Here is a 16,331-nt window from a genome sequence, read left to right as displayed (position 1 = left end):
CTCAGGATAAAACACTGAGCCTTCGACTTGTTTTCCCTACCACGCTTACGGTAAAACATCCTGTAGGTCCTGTGGCCCCCCAAGGGCAGCAGATGAGAAAAAAAATCTGAGTCCCTGCAGAAGAAAATCAATTTTAGGGATAGTTTTGACACCGATTCTTACTTCTGTTTTCCAGATAGGTTAAGTGTCACGTGCTTGGACTGGAGTGACACTGATGACATTCTCCTTGGAGCACATCATGCTCCTGAGATGGAAGGGAGAAGGTCAGCCACAGCTGAAGAAATGGGTAAGGACCTCCTGGCCAGACTCACTCAGCATCTCACTGAGGCACTTCCCTGAACCTTTCAGCTGTGTTTCTGCCTATGCTCTTGCTGTTCTCTGAGCCTGAAGGCAGCACAGAATCAAGCAGCAGAGGTAGAAGAGACCCAAAGGAACCATCTAGTCTGTTCTACTCTGTGAAAGACAGATCAGTTCTATTTTGTCATTTGTGGCATCTGTCACTCCTCGTACTTGTCTAGTCTGCCCTTAAAACCCTCCAGTGATGGAGTTACACAGCCTCACAAGGAAATTTGATTCAGTATTTTGCTATCTTTACTGTTGCAGAGCTTACTACATTAAGCCTGTCTCTCTTGTTACAATCTTAAACTTCTCCCCATCTTCTTCTGCAGAAGACATAATTAATTTCTTTTGTATCCTATGTACCTGCATGCTGTTATGCATATCTCATGTTTAGTCCTCTCTTCTTTAGCCCAAACAGCCCCATTTCCATCCATCTCTCCCCATGAGTATGCTGTCTAGACTTCTGATCATTCCCACTTCCTTCTTCTGGAGTCCATCCAACTGAACCACATCTCTCTAGAAACACAGAGCACTCCAAAGAGACACAGGACCCTACTGCAGTGATCAGAAAGCAGCCAGCACTACCACTGAAGCAGGGACACAGACACAGCACAACACAACAATGCTGTAAAATCTAATGCATGCCCTTCCTTCTCTCTGCTCTGGGAGCTGGATGCTGCTCCAACTTTGAGCTTCCCATGGGGGAAAAAAAAGACATTTCAACTTATCTGACCACGTCCCAAGTCCTTGACCCACCTGGCCCGCATTTAAGCGCTACTTCCCGCGTCAGGGAAGAACAAAGCTGCACGTGTTCCTCCACCTTGGGACACACTTCTCAGATTGATAGACCTGCATGCCTCTGACTCATTGCCAGTACTGGAGACCAGCCAGGAGAATAGGAAGGGAAGAAATGCCACTCTAAAGGCCAATGAATACGCATGAAGCATGTTACGCAAGAACCCCCGTGGACCCCCTTACCCAGGTAGAAGTCCTACAGATGGCCCATCCCTAACCACAGTTGATGCAGTGGGGAGGATGTGTGGGTGGACAGATAATTTGATATTTAACTGAAAAACTAAAATGGGTTTAATGCAGTGCAAGGAAGACAGATTGCCTGCAGCACCTTCTGCTCCTGATTATGGATGCCAATCTCAGGTTTCCCTTAAGTGTAAAAGCAGACAAGATGTGTGGGTTTTCACCAAAGTTTCAGAGACACAGTTCTACAAAAGGAAGTGCTATAGGAGGTTAATAAAGAGTGACCAGAGGAACATCCCTGTTACAGCATCAGCAGCTGGCTTTAGTTTTCCATAGCATCTTATGGTCTCATGCCAAATGGGGGGAAAATGTGGGGTTGTCTCCAAAGTTTCTACAGCTTCTACAATGGACAAATCTGGCTGAAATGATCATAACTCACCAGCTAAAGTCCTGATGCTTCAAGGGTAGAGGTCTGGCAGTTTTAACACTGAGAACTTTCCCTAACACTGCATCACCATTATCTTTTAAATGCATCTGTCTTCTTTGCTACTTGCACAAGAAAATCTCAGATCTGCACCCCAGTGCTGATGTGTCACCCCATGTGAGTGTAACACAAGGGTGTCAAGCTTCCCACCCAAGAAAGAGCTACAACAGAGGGAGAAAAAGCCCCCACTTGCCTCTTTCTGAGTTCCAGTAGAATCACAGCACACCAAGAATGCACTGCAGTGTGTTCCTCTGCTGACAGCAGCAAGGTGGCTTTCACACCAGCCTGCAGCCTGAGCTCTTGCCTGTCAATCACCTCCTAAATGAATGGGATCTCCTACCACTCCATTTCCAACTTGGATCACAACTGAAAGCAGGAGAAACACATCACTGGGATGCAAAAGGCATTCAGCTATATTTCTGCTAGGAAGAGGAAGAGCTGTACTGGTGACACAGCCCCACTTCTTACTAGCCCTCCTACACACACCCTTTCTGTGAGCTCAGAGAACATATATGCACCAGGCATTCTGTGTAGGAAGAGAAAATAAATACACTGTGGGGCCAGTCTGACAGGATGGAGAACAGGGGACAGGACCTGCCTGAGAAATGTCAGGGGGCTGTGGAAGGACCACCCCTATTTAACCAGCATGCCAAAGGCTAAGGGGGAACCAAATGTGAAAAGGGGGAAGGGCAGGCTGCAACAGCCCCTCTCCAGCTTCCACCAGCTTAAAACCTCCCCTGTCCTTTGACTCCAGAGGACTGCTAAGAAAACTGCATGCCCTGAAGGAACAAACATGGTCCACTATATCACAGCCCACACATGTCTCTGCTCATAGGAGGAAGCAGGTTCAAATGTCCCTTCCCCTGTGAAGCCCCAAAAACATCTGCCTCATGGTGCAGGCTCCCTGCTCTGTTGCTGCAGGGACAGAGACTATGAATCATGTTACATCATATTTGGCAGAGAGGGGACAATCATTTTTCAGGAGAGATTAATTCCTGGAATCTCACTTTTCTCCAAGCTCAGAGGACACCCTGGAAAACAGATGGGGGTTTCCTAGCATACCCTGTGCTATCTGCAACACTCAATAATTGCTACCTTACAGTGGTAATGTTTTCATCCCCTCTCGAACATTTTCCAATTCCAACATGCTTATTTGTGCCTGGTCCTCTCTGTCACATGCTTTCCTTTGTATTCTCTGACCAGATGAGCATTGGGCCTGACCATGGACAAATTCCTGCTGACTCCAGCCAGGAATCTGGACTGGGGGTGAGAATCACTACAAAGGAACTGGTGTGAAGGAGTCAGCTAGGCTTTGTCACTGTGGTTCCTCTCCTCCAAAGGAAGAGAAAGAGATAATGATGTTGGAACATTTTAACCTTTCTTTTTCTGAGCTTGATAGGCTTGGCCTGAGGCACCTTTTTGAGCAAAACCAGGCTGCTGCAAGATTGATTGGTTGGGTGCAGAGTTTAAAGGTAATTTTCTCTTGTCACATGCACATAAATTATTGTGGCTCAAGCTGTGATCAGCTCTACATCTCACTTATTCAACTGCTTTTATGCCTGGGCTCCTATGAAGGGTTGCAAGAACCATGTCCGGTGCTCCCTAAGCACCATCCAACATTAACATATATCAAGAGCACCACAAGCATCCACACAAAATTAGTGTCTGGATTTAAGGTGAGGAAGGGGTACATGCCTGCAAATCTGTACAGACAGGGCTTCCAGCTGCAGAAGTTGCTGCTAGAGCCTTGTTTTGCTCATCTATGGACCTTTTAAAAACGTTCTGTCCGTGAACGCCAGGGCAAGGAAAACTCATCCACTCAGATTATTCACAAGGGGGAGAGAAAAGAAGATGCACATGCACACACACAAAGGAAGCACAGCTGCAGCCAAAGTGAATTCATTTTTAACATTCATGAAAATATTCACAGAACACTTCAGTGCTATTTGCCTAAATTTTGCTGTTTGGAGTAAACACTTGAGCCAGCGCAGGCTGTATGTTCTAGGCGCAGTACTGCATTGGGGATTAGAGGTGGCTCCTGGATCCAAGTCACAGATTCACACCACGTCCCCAAGTACATGTGACTCCCTCACTTTAAGGCACAGATTCACAATCTGCCACCACATAGTTCCTGACTTTTGATCCTTGCAAAAGGACTTTGCAAGTACCCACAGCCACCGCATTCCCCATCCATCGCAACCTTATGCAACAAAGGCATGTGCGCTCTGCCAAATTTAAACACAAAAGGAGTGCCAAACAATGACAGCTCTGGTGTGCCCCTGGTCTGGGGGAGCAGACCTCTTTCTCCACCTCTACTCCCCCATCCCTCTTCTCAACTAAACCCCTTCAGTGGTTTCTTTCCCTGTGTATTCTGAGTAGGGAAAATGCTACAGCACACAAGGGAGACTCAGCTGAAGCCCTGAAGACAAGAGCTGTGTGCGTTGTCTCTTCCTCCTTCATAAATACAGCTGAGATGACGACTGGATAATTGGCTAAGTGCCTGTCAGCTTAATAACAGAGAGAGAGAGAGACAGAAAGGCAAAAGGAGAGATTTGTATTTACTATTCAAAGTCATGGATGCTGCCTGCCAATGGATTTCAACACGGGTTTTGTTTGCAGAGGAAGGCATGAAAGGTGATTTGATGTGCAGCTCCAAATCATGGTCTCCTGTGAGGGTGGACAACCAGCTTGGGAAGGAGGGAGGAAGCAGAGCACTGAGGTAGCTGCCATACAGACACTATTGTGTTCCTGGTTAAAGTATCTGTGGTTTCCTGGTTTCCTATACTGGAAAAGCATCACCATCACCACACCTGGTAGGGCACTGTTCTCACTCATATGCTAAGGCATATCATGTTAGGGACAGTGACAGTGGTGCATCTCCAACATGGTAATCCTGCTGGCCCTGAGAGGAGAGGATGCAGTGGCACCATGAGTGGCAGAGGCACAGTGGTGTGGCCGTTCCCCTTTTGTTTTGCAAGTGCACAGCACAGAGGTTGGCACGGGGGGAGCTGGAGCCCTCTTGGCATTTCCCTTTCCTTCATAAATCTGGTGCACTTCTTGGAACCCATCTAAGGAGAGCACCTGTGGTGAGAAGCCGTTCAGACGTGTCTGGGCTCTTACAGGAGAGCAGAAGGGTGTGTGCAGGAGAGAAGCCTCCCTGCTCTTCTGAAGTTTTCACTACTTCCCTCTGATACGGAAATGAAAATTGGTGAGTGTGGTTCAAGTTGCTACTGAAAAGGGACAGTGTTGGCCAGATCTACAAGGGTGTTAATCACTGAGCCTCAGAAGAGGAAGATGGTATGTTCTGCTATATATATTCTATATACTTGCTGCTTTTTTTTCCTTAACAGCTGTAGCAAGTGAAACAGAAGGACACTTCCAGCATTATTGAGGATTATTGTGGTCCAGGAGTTGGAAAAAGCCACAGAGACCTCCAAGTAAGCAGACCCTTATCCCATCCATCTGGCAGTGCTGCCTCCCAGTTGCAAGCGTGGCAACTTTACAAAGTATATGAACATTTGTCCAACCACATACAAGAAAACACTTTTCACTTTTAAATGGAGGCAAATATAGGGGAACACACCCTTGCACACAGGCACACACAAGCACACACCTCCCAAACTTTGTACAGATGTGCTATTGCAAAGTATCTGCTGAATGCCAGCCCAGTGTGAGTGGGCTCATTTCCATCGAGTTATCTGGGACCAAGGAAGCCCAACCCCAATGAAATCAATAGAGCTGCAGCTGTGCTATTTCTCCTCTCTTTGCACAGGGCTGAGCACAGTGGGAGAACTCTAGGATCATAGCCGGCCTCTTCCACACAACCAAGTTGCTCCTAATAAAACTCTGCAGAAATATATTAGCACAGAGGAGACTGGCAGTTCAGATTATTTTGAAATAGCTATTTTCTAGGCAGAGGTGAAACTCATCATTATTAGTTCCCATTACTTACCATAAAACCAGGCACGTTAGATGTGCTCAAAGCCTGAAGCAAATGCTTTGGTGTCAGATTCAGCTAAAAATCACATTCGTTTTTTCTTCAGCAAGAGAACAGTAAAAGAAAACTCAGTAAATTCCTGACTTCACCTCCGTGCCCTCCATTGCACTTACTCCAGCAGAGCACAAGTTCACACAAACCAGAGTGAATTTTGATGGACAACAAAACTAGGTAACTTCAATGAAAATGGCTATATTCAGCCTCACAGTGAGCCTGTTGAAGCCCTGCCGCTGCATCAGCAGCAAGCTGTGGCCCCGTAGATCTGTCAGAATCAGATGCCTGTGGGTCTGGATATAAAGGGTAGGGATGTGTAACATATATTTTGAAAACTTGCAGTTATGAGATGGCAAATTCCAGTAAGTATGAGCTTTTTTAAGAATAGGTCTTTCCTCGTGACCTGCTGGGGAGGGGAGTGGAAGAGGTACCGACTCCGAGACACTTCAGGTAGCACATAGTACTATATAAATTATAATGCCAACTGAGTAGGAAAACATATGGTACTTAGTTGCAAACTGAAGTGTGTGTGCAGACACAGGGGAGGAGGTTAAAGCCATACAGTTCAATATTGTCTCTCCATCTTTCTGAATGAAAAAAATATACGTACAGTGTTATCAAACATGCATCATTTCACCAAAGAAAGTATTTCCTTTTCTAATTTCCATTCCACTTTTCTTTGTGATGGGTTAGCCCCACCTTGCAGGAAGCACTTTCTCACAAAGGGCCCCCTTACCTCTGGGCACACCATATAAAAATAATGCATGTGTATAAGGAGACATGATGATTGCCAGCCTTTGACCATACACATATTGCAACTTTCTTTATCATATGTATGCACACACACTCACATATGTACGGATGCATGTGTGCATTCATATAAATAGCACCATGTGCTGCCAGAGCTGGAAGTTTTGCCACATCATCTGTTACTACATTTATGCATTTTTATTTTTCCTTTGAAGGAAAGAATCAGCACAGATCCTGACTTACCCTGTCTCGACACATGGACACTAGAATTGATAATGAAGGCTTTGTACAGACCGGAGAGAGAGGAAAGCACTTGGGACTTTCAGGCAACACCAGTGTGGATGAGGACGTACTAGGGAATCCTCATTTGTCACATTTGCTGGGTTGTTGTGTGGCTGAGCCAAAAGGCAACCCAGGCTAATGGATAGGTCACTAGGCTGGGTGTGCCTGAGCCCTGCCAGCAACCCTGGGCGAGTCCCCTCACCTCCTGCCCACCCCCAGCCTGGCTCCATCCCAGCTAATAGCCTGCCCACCCTGCAGAGGAGGGGAGCTCTCACTCTCTGCTCACTTAACACAAAGGGTGCCTCAACTTAGTGGTGGCCTCTACGTGCCACAACAATACCACTAATAATCAAGGTTACAATTTTACTGCCAAGACTGTATTATTATGTGGCATTATATGTTTGAACATGCCTATTCTCATTTCTAGCAAAGGGCTCAGCTCAGTGCTCCCTGTTATAAATCGTATGCTAATTATAAGTAAAATCTGAAAAGCGTTTACTTTTCTTTTAAAATGACGGTGTAGGGCATAAACTTTGTTGTGATGTTGTGTTGCTATTTTGCCTGAGGTGCCTTTGTCCTCTAGCACAGCTCCACTTGTAACATACCAGCAAAATACTGGGAGGCCAAGAACACAGTTTGCATAAATTGCTTATATTGCAGGATTATGCCAGCAGCACTGTCATTACTGCTGGTAATTTGATTCCAGCCCATCCTTTGACACATGCAACTTGAAGAAACTAAGTACCCATTAGGATGGATGTTCCTAAATGTGCTATCAGCCTGAAACTTCACATTATTTTAAAATACCTGGTAAAAATGAAAAATGCACACTCAGTCAAATGTTGGTTTTCATCTGTATGTCAGCATCAGATTGTTTTAATTCTTGATGAAAAGTTGATGCTTAGAAAAACTCAGGAGCAATGAGTCAAATTCAGACCTTGGCGAGATCCCAGTTCTCCAAAGGCTGAACATCATCTGAGCAGTGCTCAGAAGCTTATGCCCTGTATGAGTCACTTGTACCTCTTTATTACCAGTCCCTGGGAATGTGCCCCAAAGACAAATGGAATATTTCTGGCTCTGCCCTTGGGCTTTAGTGGATTTGTACTGGTATAACGGAACAGATTGGAATGGAGATGTGACCCATTTTGGTTCCAGCTGGTGATGAGTTCCATTTCAGGAGTTTTTAAAGGCTGAATCTGCACTTGTGCCAGGACTTTGCAAGTCCTGCTGACACCCACAGATGAGTTCTTTGAAGCCACTTTGAGGTGAGCTGCTGTGGTGGTTCCTGAGGCAGCTGATCTTTCCCCAACATGCTGTACAGGGACCTGATCCCATAGCATGGACTCCCTACTGCCGTTTTTGCTTTTAGACCATCCAGAGGGACAAACACAACAGAGAACCACAGCTCACTTCCTTCAGCTTGCAGCAGCTCCCCTTCATTACTGCACATGCCCCAGCTTGGCCAACTTAGCATCCTCATATTCCTCATCCCCTCCCCAGGCTCAAAGTATGTTACAGAGCACTGGGTGTTTTGTAATGACTTTGTTCACGCAGCACGTGGAGAGCAAATGAGGTAGGAAAGGATGCTGAAGGCAGGTAAACAGCAAGAAGATTTGGGGTTGGGGATTGTTTTCCTATTCTAATTAGTTTGGGGGATATGTTTTGCATTTCTTGTTTGTATATTTTTTTCTTCTTTTCCTAACACCATGCATACAAAACCTGACAACTTCATGATTGTAATCCTGAAAGCAAGACATCAACAGGAACTGTAGCCAAAGTTCCCTCTCAATACTCAAAATAAGGATCAGTGTCCTTCTTCACTTGCTGAAGACAGAGTTAAAGAATTGAAACCTTAAGTTTCATTTTAAGTTCATTTTAAGTTAAGCCTGACAGGCTCACCAATACACAGTGTCATCTTTGAAACATCCTACTCTCTTTCTTTGGTTGTAGCTGGACAAACACCAGCAACTCTGCTCAGCCCTTTTCACCTGTTGCAGCTCTCAGACCCCTCCTCTCTTTTCTGCCTTGCTCTAAGGAGCAGACCATTACCCTCTTCCCTGTGGATAGTCTACCATGAGCTATTTTTATTCTCTCTGCAATTCCCTAACTTTCCCATGCCAAATACTTGCTAGGAGTCATCAACCTTCAGCAAGGCCGAGAAATGAATCAAATCTGCTGCCAGATCATTTAGGAGATGAGCCAGTTTAGAGTTAGGGACATTTTTAATAGTCCCATACTGAGGGAATATTTTAAATGCTATAGCTTTAAAAAATAATCTCCAAACTTTTCAGAATAATTCTATTCTGAGTAACAAGCTGCAGATGAAGCTTCAGAGGACTGGCTTCCTTTAGGAACATTAGGTCTTATAATAAACTATTTTTCTTCACTTTGTAGATCAATCCACCCACTCATTCTTCCACCTACAAGTGTAACCCTATATACAAATGTAGAAGGCCCCAAAGAGAAAGACTCATTTAGAAAATCCTGTCCCTGCTGATTTGCATCACAATTTACAGGAACAACATGTTTTCAGTTATCTTATAACTATGTATACTGCTTTTATTTTTCTCCAACTGCATATAATTTTTTCTCCCTCCTACATTTTCATTTCCCTTCAAGCTACAGGAACTACTGGGCACTGGTAAACTGATGCTGCACAACCCTTCTGAAGCAGATGTTTAGCAAAGATAGGTGATATGATCCAAGTGTAGAAAACTCTTACTTATCTCTCTGTGGACAGAAAGTTCTGCTTTGAACATAATTAGTATAGATCATGTAATGGAGTTGTTTGGGTTTTTTTCCCATCTAGCTCTTTTCCTTCTGTTGTCATAGTGGATCTATGGACAGGAAAGAAGAGAGGCACTGGGAGTTTTTCAAAACAAGGCTATCTTAAAGTGAGTTATGTTTTGGAGGGTCGACAAAACAGCGAGGGGAAAGCTAGCAAACAAACCTTTGCTTTATAACTGAGGAAATGAAATGTTATCCTGCAGGACCTAAAGTCCATGGGACACAGGGAAATCTCACACCTTCCAGCTTCATGTGGCAGTCTGTCTCCCAGTATAGCCTGGTTTCTGCTTCTTGTCTGTAGCAGGAACTGAAATATCCCAGAAACCTGGGTCTGGTCCCAGGGAAAGGGAGAGGAGACAGCTGCCCTTCCTAGGAAACGTGAAAAGCATACAGCTGGCCAGACCTGCTCAAAGAGCTTCTGAAGGCAGCTGAAGGAAAAAGGTACAGCCTGTGCAGTGGCCACAGTCACTTCTGACAGAAATGCAGCCTGCCAGGAACACAGTATTGCCCAGGGCAAGCATTTACATGGCCGGGTGGTGTGCTGCTCCTGCAGACTGTGTCACTTGGCACACATCTGGCTGACACAGCTGGATCACTTCACTCAGGTGTTTTATTTTAGTGCCTGACATAACACTGGCAAGCCACACGCAATCACTGAAACCACTCTCCCAGGCAGCCCCGTGGAGCTTGCTGATGAGGGAACGCTTTACACGCTGCACTTGCAGGCACCATCTCCACCATCCGCTTAGCCCTCTCGGCTGCAAATGCAGCTTTAGCACACAGCATCCAGATAAACTGAAAAGCTCCAGGGTTAAGTGGGAAATAGAAATCTAGTGACCCCTGTCTGGGCAAGTGAGCTTAATGACTTGTCTGCTGCTGCATGTACCAAACATATGCTGGCAAACATCTGTCTGAGAAGCCCCTCCAAAATAAATGATTGATGGAAGTGATTTGCCTTTAAAAATGAGGTAAGTCAGCTAGGAGTCCTGCTAGAAAAGGGTTAATGGGATATATGAATTGGTAGTGAGTGGAAGAGAGAGTAGAGAAGCTGGAGTCAGAGGCAACACCCCTTGTTAGGTGTTTACCATGTCAAATCTAAACCGCTTCCACTGCATATGCAAGGCAGATGAATTACTCTGTAAATCCTATTACTCTGTGTGGATAAATCTTACATTCAAGTTAACAAGTCTGGAGAGCTGGGGAATGGAAGCTGCTGAATGGATATTCCAGGATCAAAACAACCGAGGACATGGGAGGCGACCGAAGCGATATGCGTACGCGCACACACACACACACATCCCTCTTCCAGCATCCTTCTTCCCTCTATCATTAAATGGGAGGGATGCAGGACACAGGGGATGGCGTAGCAGAGCGTTTGGTGACATCCAGCAGGATTTATTTCACAGAAAGAGAAAGAAAACTTTGCTGCTGCTGTTAGCTTTACTAGGGTATTGCTCCCTTGATGCTTCAGGGTTTGTGCACTATCAGCTCCTGATACAGATCACAGACTTATTTTAAACGACACCCAGTAGTTTTACAGCCATAACACACAGTGTTCACACTCACACATGCAGAATTTTCCTTCAGTAGGGCAGTTACTGCAGGTAAGTTGAGTGAGGCAGAATTTGAAAAAAAAAGAAACCTACAGGAAAAAGACCACTGCAGTTTAGCTATTTGGGACGCTCCTAACTAAAAGCCCAAGTACTGTCAGAAGTACCTTTGGAAAAACTGCACAATGAAACCAGAAATGTAACCCTCAATACTGCCAGTAAGCAAGGTTTCATGTGCAGGCATCCTCATCACAACCAGGCACACAGGCACAGCATACACCCATTTATTTAGCCCTGCAAAACAGCCAACACACCAAGATATAATCTTCATAAATGTCAGAGCTGCTACACCATTTTTTCACCAGCCTTTTCAACTATTGTATCCATCTTCCCTCCTGACAGGGCAGAAAAATAAATAAATAAAATTAAAAGACAAGAGTTTCCCAAAAGAACTTGCCTGAGAGTTCTGGCAGCACCAGGGGTAAAGTTTTTGCATATGTACAAAAAGAAGCATGGGAAGATCAATGGAACATCTGGCAAGCACAGCTGGATCCCTTTTCGATGCCTCTATTGATAGTGCAGGGCTGGTGGAAAGTGTACGCTCACAAGAGCTCGCTAACACAAACAGATCTTTCCCCACTGAAATTCTTTCGATCCAGAGCACTACACAGAGGATAGTGTGGCAAGAAGTGTTCAAAAGCTTTGCAATTTTTTCACATTAAAGCACAAACACAAACGCAGAGCCTGTTTGTAGCAGCTGCTGCTACTGCAGTTTGAGAGGTAAAATAACACACTCTCTCACAGAGACACATACACACGAATCTGTATCACGTCACACGAACACGTTGCATATATGGCAATATAGATGCACACACAGAGGAGGAAAAGTTGGCAAAATGCCCTACCTGAGGATGGCTGTGTCCCCTTGCCTCACGGTGATGTTATCGGTACCTCGGGTAAAATCCACGCTGCGGACTGGCAGCCCTGTAGGGAGAAGGCAAAGCAATCTCAGTAGGACCAGCGGTAATTGTTTCCGATCAGGCTGAGCCCTTGCTACCATGGCTGGTCTCGTCGAGTTTCACTGTCAGTACTTGTCTCTTTCTCTGCCTGTGTATGTGGACAGATAGACGTAGAAAGAAAAACAATAATAATAATGTACAACTCTCGCTCTGATCGACAGCCTGAGAAAGGGGAGGTGATTTCACAGTCCTTCTCAGCTGCCACTTTCTCTTGCTCTTTTCAGTCTCTTGCTGGCTTCTTTCCCTTCCTTGCCTTTATTTTTTCCTTTAAGGCTTTCAAAAAAAAAGAAAAAAAAAAGAAAAAAAAAAGTCTTAGCAGAGCTTTCAAATAAAAAAGAAAAAAAGAAGCAAGATGTAGAAGTCAGGTAGCAAAATAACTACGAAATAATAACAATTAAATCGACCCGTTTAGAGTGATGAAGAGAGGTGGGAAAAAAAAAAAAAAAGGAAAAGGAACAAGAGGAATCCTGTGTCGCCGGGATGCGGGAGGGGATAGTCCTGTGGCTGTGCAGCCTCCAGCCCCGCGCTCCCTCCTAACCCACTTTCCCAGGCGGAGCGAGGGAGGGAGGAGGAGGAGGAGGAGGAGAGAGGGAGAGAGGGAGGAGGGAGCCTTACTCGTGAGACGGCAGCTCGGCACCACAGCGGCGGCGGAGGGAGCGGAGGAGCCGCGGGCCGTGCTCCCCATCCCTCCCATCCCTCCCCATCCCTCTCGGAGGGCGCAGCCGCCCGGGGACCCCGCGCCGGGGACCGGGGCTGCCCGGGGGGACACGGAACGGCGGCCGGGGACGGGAGCGGGGCACTGCAGCAGCGAGAGGGAGCTTGGAAAGGCAGGAGGGCTGCAAGGCAGAGGGGAGAAGCCCTGAAGGAGAGGGGAGGAGGGAGAGGCAGAGAGGGAAGGGGATGGGAGAGGAAGAGGGGGCTGGGGAAAGGAGGAGAAGGGGAGCGGGGAACTGGAGCGGGAAGCGGAGAGAAGGCAGGAGCAGCCGGGAGCTGCTGAGCGGGAGGGAGGCACAGGGAGTAGGGCACTAAGGACGGAGGAAGGTACGGCCAATATTCTGAAGATGAAATAGTGAGGAAAGAGGGTCTGTGGCCAAAAGTGCAAACAACTTGGCTTAGCGGCCTGAAGCCGCACGCTAGCTGATTTACAGAGCAGCATCCTTGGCAACTGCCTCTGCCAGCCTCAAACCTCGCTTCTTCCCCTCTCAGACTTTCCTCTCGCCAGATAACCAGTTGTACATCCCTCCCTCCCACCTCTCTCCACTCAGCCCTTCCCGCCCCCCACCTCCTTTCCCAGCCTAGAGCGACGGAGCGGAGACAATGCCGGCATTGAGCTGCCCGCGGTGTGAATGCTCGGCCTGTGCTGCCAGAGCCCGCAGCTGAGCCCCGCGCCCGCCGGCAGCAGCGCTGCCCACCGGGAACGCTCCCGCAGCCCACCGCCGCCGCAAAGAGAAGGGAGATTAAATTAATGGAAGGGAATAAGCCGTATGTTTTATTGCTGATGCTTGCCTGCCATTCCACCAGCCCGATGTCTGCCTGCGGGAGGGATCAGAACTGCTCCTAGGGATGCTTCGCTAATGTAACCCTTCTGCGGCCAAAGCACGGCGGGGCTGGGACTGAGAAGCAAAGAGGGAAGGGGAGGTTTAAGAGGGGTCCAGAGAATCAGGTGCAAGAAAAGCCATGGGGTTACTCGGCTGAGAATTGCTGTCCTGTGTGGTCACAGCGCTGGTACATGTGTGTGCAGTAAAGGAAAAACAGGTCTTGTACGTAGCCTGCTTCACCTCTGCTCCTGCAGCCTTGTGGGATACAGTGTGCTCAAACTACACAGACATAAGGACTGTCACTGTCATAGAAATGGCCATGTGGGACCAGATCAAAGGGCCCTCTAACCCTTCCTCTTGTCTCCAAGCAGCCTAAAGCCAATGCCTGGTGAAGCTCTCAAGCACAAGGCAAGCATGCAGTGGTACTGCCCCAGGGCACTTATCTATTTCTAGTGATTTATGGCTAAGGCATGTCCCCAGCCAGTGGCACTGCCTTTGTAGTTAATGGTACTTGAATGATTTTCTTCTTCCAGGAATACATCCAGTTGCTTTCTGAACTCTTAGAAACTGGCCCCTGCAGCCTTGGTATGGAAAGACCGCACTGTCTGAGTACTTAAACAATCCCTGCAAGTGTTAAAAGCCCACAAATTAGGGACTAAGGTCATGACACTGCTGCTCCAGTGCCACGAATGCAGCAGCAAGAAGATATGACTGCTTTGTATTCAAGCCAAGGAGTGAGGCGAGTCAGACGTTTCCTCTGCAGTAGACTTGGCACGGATAGCACCAGAAAGAGAGAGGAGTGAGGAGCTAAAGGGGTTAATCCACATGCTGGATGTACCCAAGCTACTGCAGAGAGAGATGCCACTCCACAAGGATATTGCTCTGGAGAAGACCACGCTGCTGACACCCGATTGCTGACCAGTAACCACCGCTCTAGGATGGAGAGTGCAAGGCACAGAGATGCATCAGGCTGCTGACATGCCAGGAGAGGGACATCACCAAGGGGAAACCTCTGCACTCCCCAGACAGACCTAGAGTACAGCTAAAAGACCCAGTCCCATATGAAGTTACCAATGAAAGAAAAGCACCCCTCTCGCAAGCCAGTGTTGCACGGATCCTTTCTACAAGGGTCTCCCAAATATGTTTCATCTACATTTAATAAGAGCTATTGTATGTTAATTAAATGCCCGTGGAGTAAGGAAAACATATTTGTCGAAGATTAACTATTATGCAATGCAAGAAGTATCTGCCACCCAACTGCTAGAGCTCACTAAATATTTCCTTATCTCAGAGTATTTACTTAGGAGGCAATAACTATCCAGTTAAATCTAAATTTAATGCTTAGTTAAATATAGTTCATAGAAAGTGGCACCAATATGTTTTACACAGAGAACGACAGAGGGGGTTTCAGAGAGGGAGAAGAAAGGAATCTTGTCTGGAGGCTCCAGTAAGATCTTGATTCCAGGTGGGACTGCATGTGGCCATGCCTGCCTACCAGGAGAGGTGCATCACAAAGGACTCAGAGGCCCCTCTCTGCTGATGTAGCAGTACACGGGATGATTTCATCTTCTTACACATTTATACAATCCTCATTAGAACTACTGTGGCATAACTATTTAATAATAATAATAATACTAATAATAAACACAAGGATGAGAAAGAAATTCCCTTGAGAGTCTTGTGAACCTTGTGAAAACTAAAACAAAAAAAAAACCCTAAAGCTAATAGGCCTTATTTGCTTTTAGAAGTCTACAGAAGCAAAAGGAAGGGGTTGCATAGGTGTGAAAAGGCCAAACAAGCAGGAGTAACACAAATCCTAGGAGAGCATCTCATGAGTAAAATAAATAGTGCTAATTTTTTATGTGTTCCCAGAAGAAATAACTCTCTAGACCCATCTCCCCCTGCTGGAAGAAGATAATGAAACAGCAGGTCTGGCTCCCAACTTTCCTAACTTCTGAGAACTTGAGGAAAAATTCAGGTAAACAGTCAGAGTATGGACACCGCAAATCCACACTGCAGCCTTTTAATGCCATTTATCAGTACTCTTGGTAGGTGCAGGACTGGCAGAAAGAGCCTGACTTACCAGATTTTGTCACTACGCAGTTAAGGAATGGACAGAGCAGCATGAGCCCAGCCCCACAGGTACCACATCACTCCCCTCCAATGCAAAACACTTAAACCCTGTTTAAAGGGAACAGAACCCAGAGAAAAACACTTTGATGAGCACAGAGTTTAAGGCCCAGACAGAGACAGAAATGTTTGGATAGCAGGTTCAGGAACGTATCTGTGTTTCCACACTATGGATGTGGGATTCGTTTGTGAACCAAGCTGGAAGGAAAACAGCATGAGCTGAGGCAGCCTGGCTATTCCTGCTTTCCTGTCTTTGAGGGGAATGGGCTGAAGACATCACAATGTGGACACCAAGGCTGGCTAAAGGAGACAGCCTCCACACTGGTCCTGGATGTGCAGGAGATATGTTCAGACATGCCATGCTGAGCTGCCCTGGGTACTCAGGTCACCTCTGCCTACCTGTGGCAGCTCAGATTTTCAGATACTCAGGGACTGACATTGTGAAAGCCTCAAGTGCCATCTGTTTTTCATGGAGAGCCAAGAGAC

General features: G+C 46.5%; 1 protein-coding gene across 6 annotated transcripts in view; it reads right to left on the bottom strand.

Annotated features, from left to right (window-relative positions):
- Positions 1-16,331, bottom strand: part of LSAMP (limbic system associated membrane protein) — a 979,827-nt gene that overhangs the window by 285,318 nt on the left and 678,178 nt on the right. For 2 of the 6 annotated variants that reach the window (XM_015636520.3, XM_015636545.3), the window contains exons 1-2: positions 12,793-12,877; positions 12,064-12,142 (exon numbers count right to left, since the gene is read on the bottom strand). In XM_015636520.3, coding sequence (XP_015492006.1) covers positions 12,064-12,142; positions 12,793-12,871 — 158 coding nt within the window. In that variant the 5' untranslated portion in view covers positions 12,872-12,877. Of the gene's footprint in view, positions 1-12,063; positions 12,703-12,792; positions 12,878-16,331 lie in introns of those variants that run through there. The other 4 variants (XM_015636537.3, XM_015636566.3, XM_015636530.3 and 1 more) reach the window with 3 other exon arrangements.

Source organism: Parus major, chromosome 1 (assembly GCF_001522545.3).
Source record: "Parus major isolate Abel chromosome 1, Parus_major1.1, whole genome shotgun sequence".
Lineage (NCBI taxonomy): Eukaryota > Metazoa > Chordata > Aves > Passeriformes > Paridae > Parus > Parus major.
This window is presented reverse-complemented; position numbering and strand designations above follow the sequence as displayed.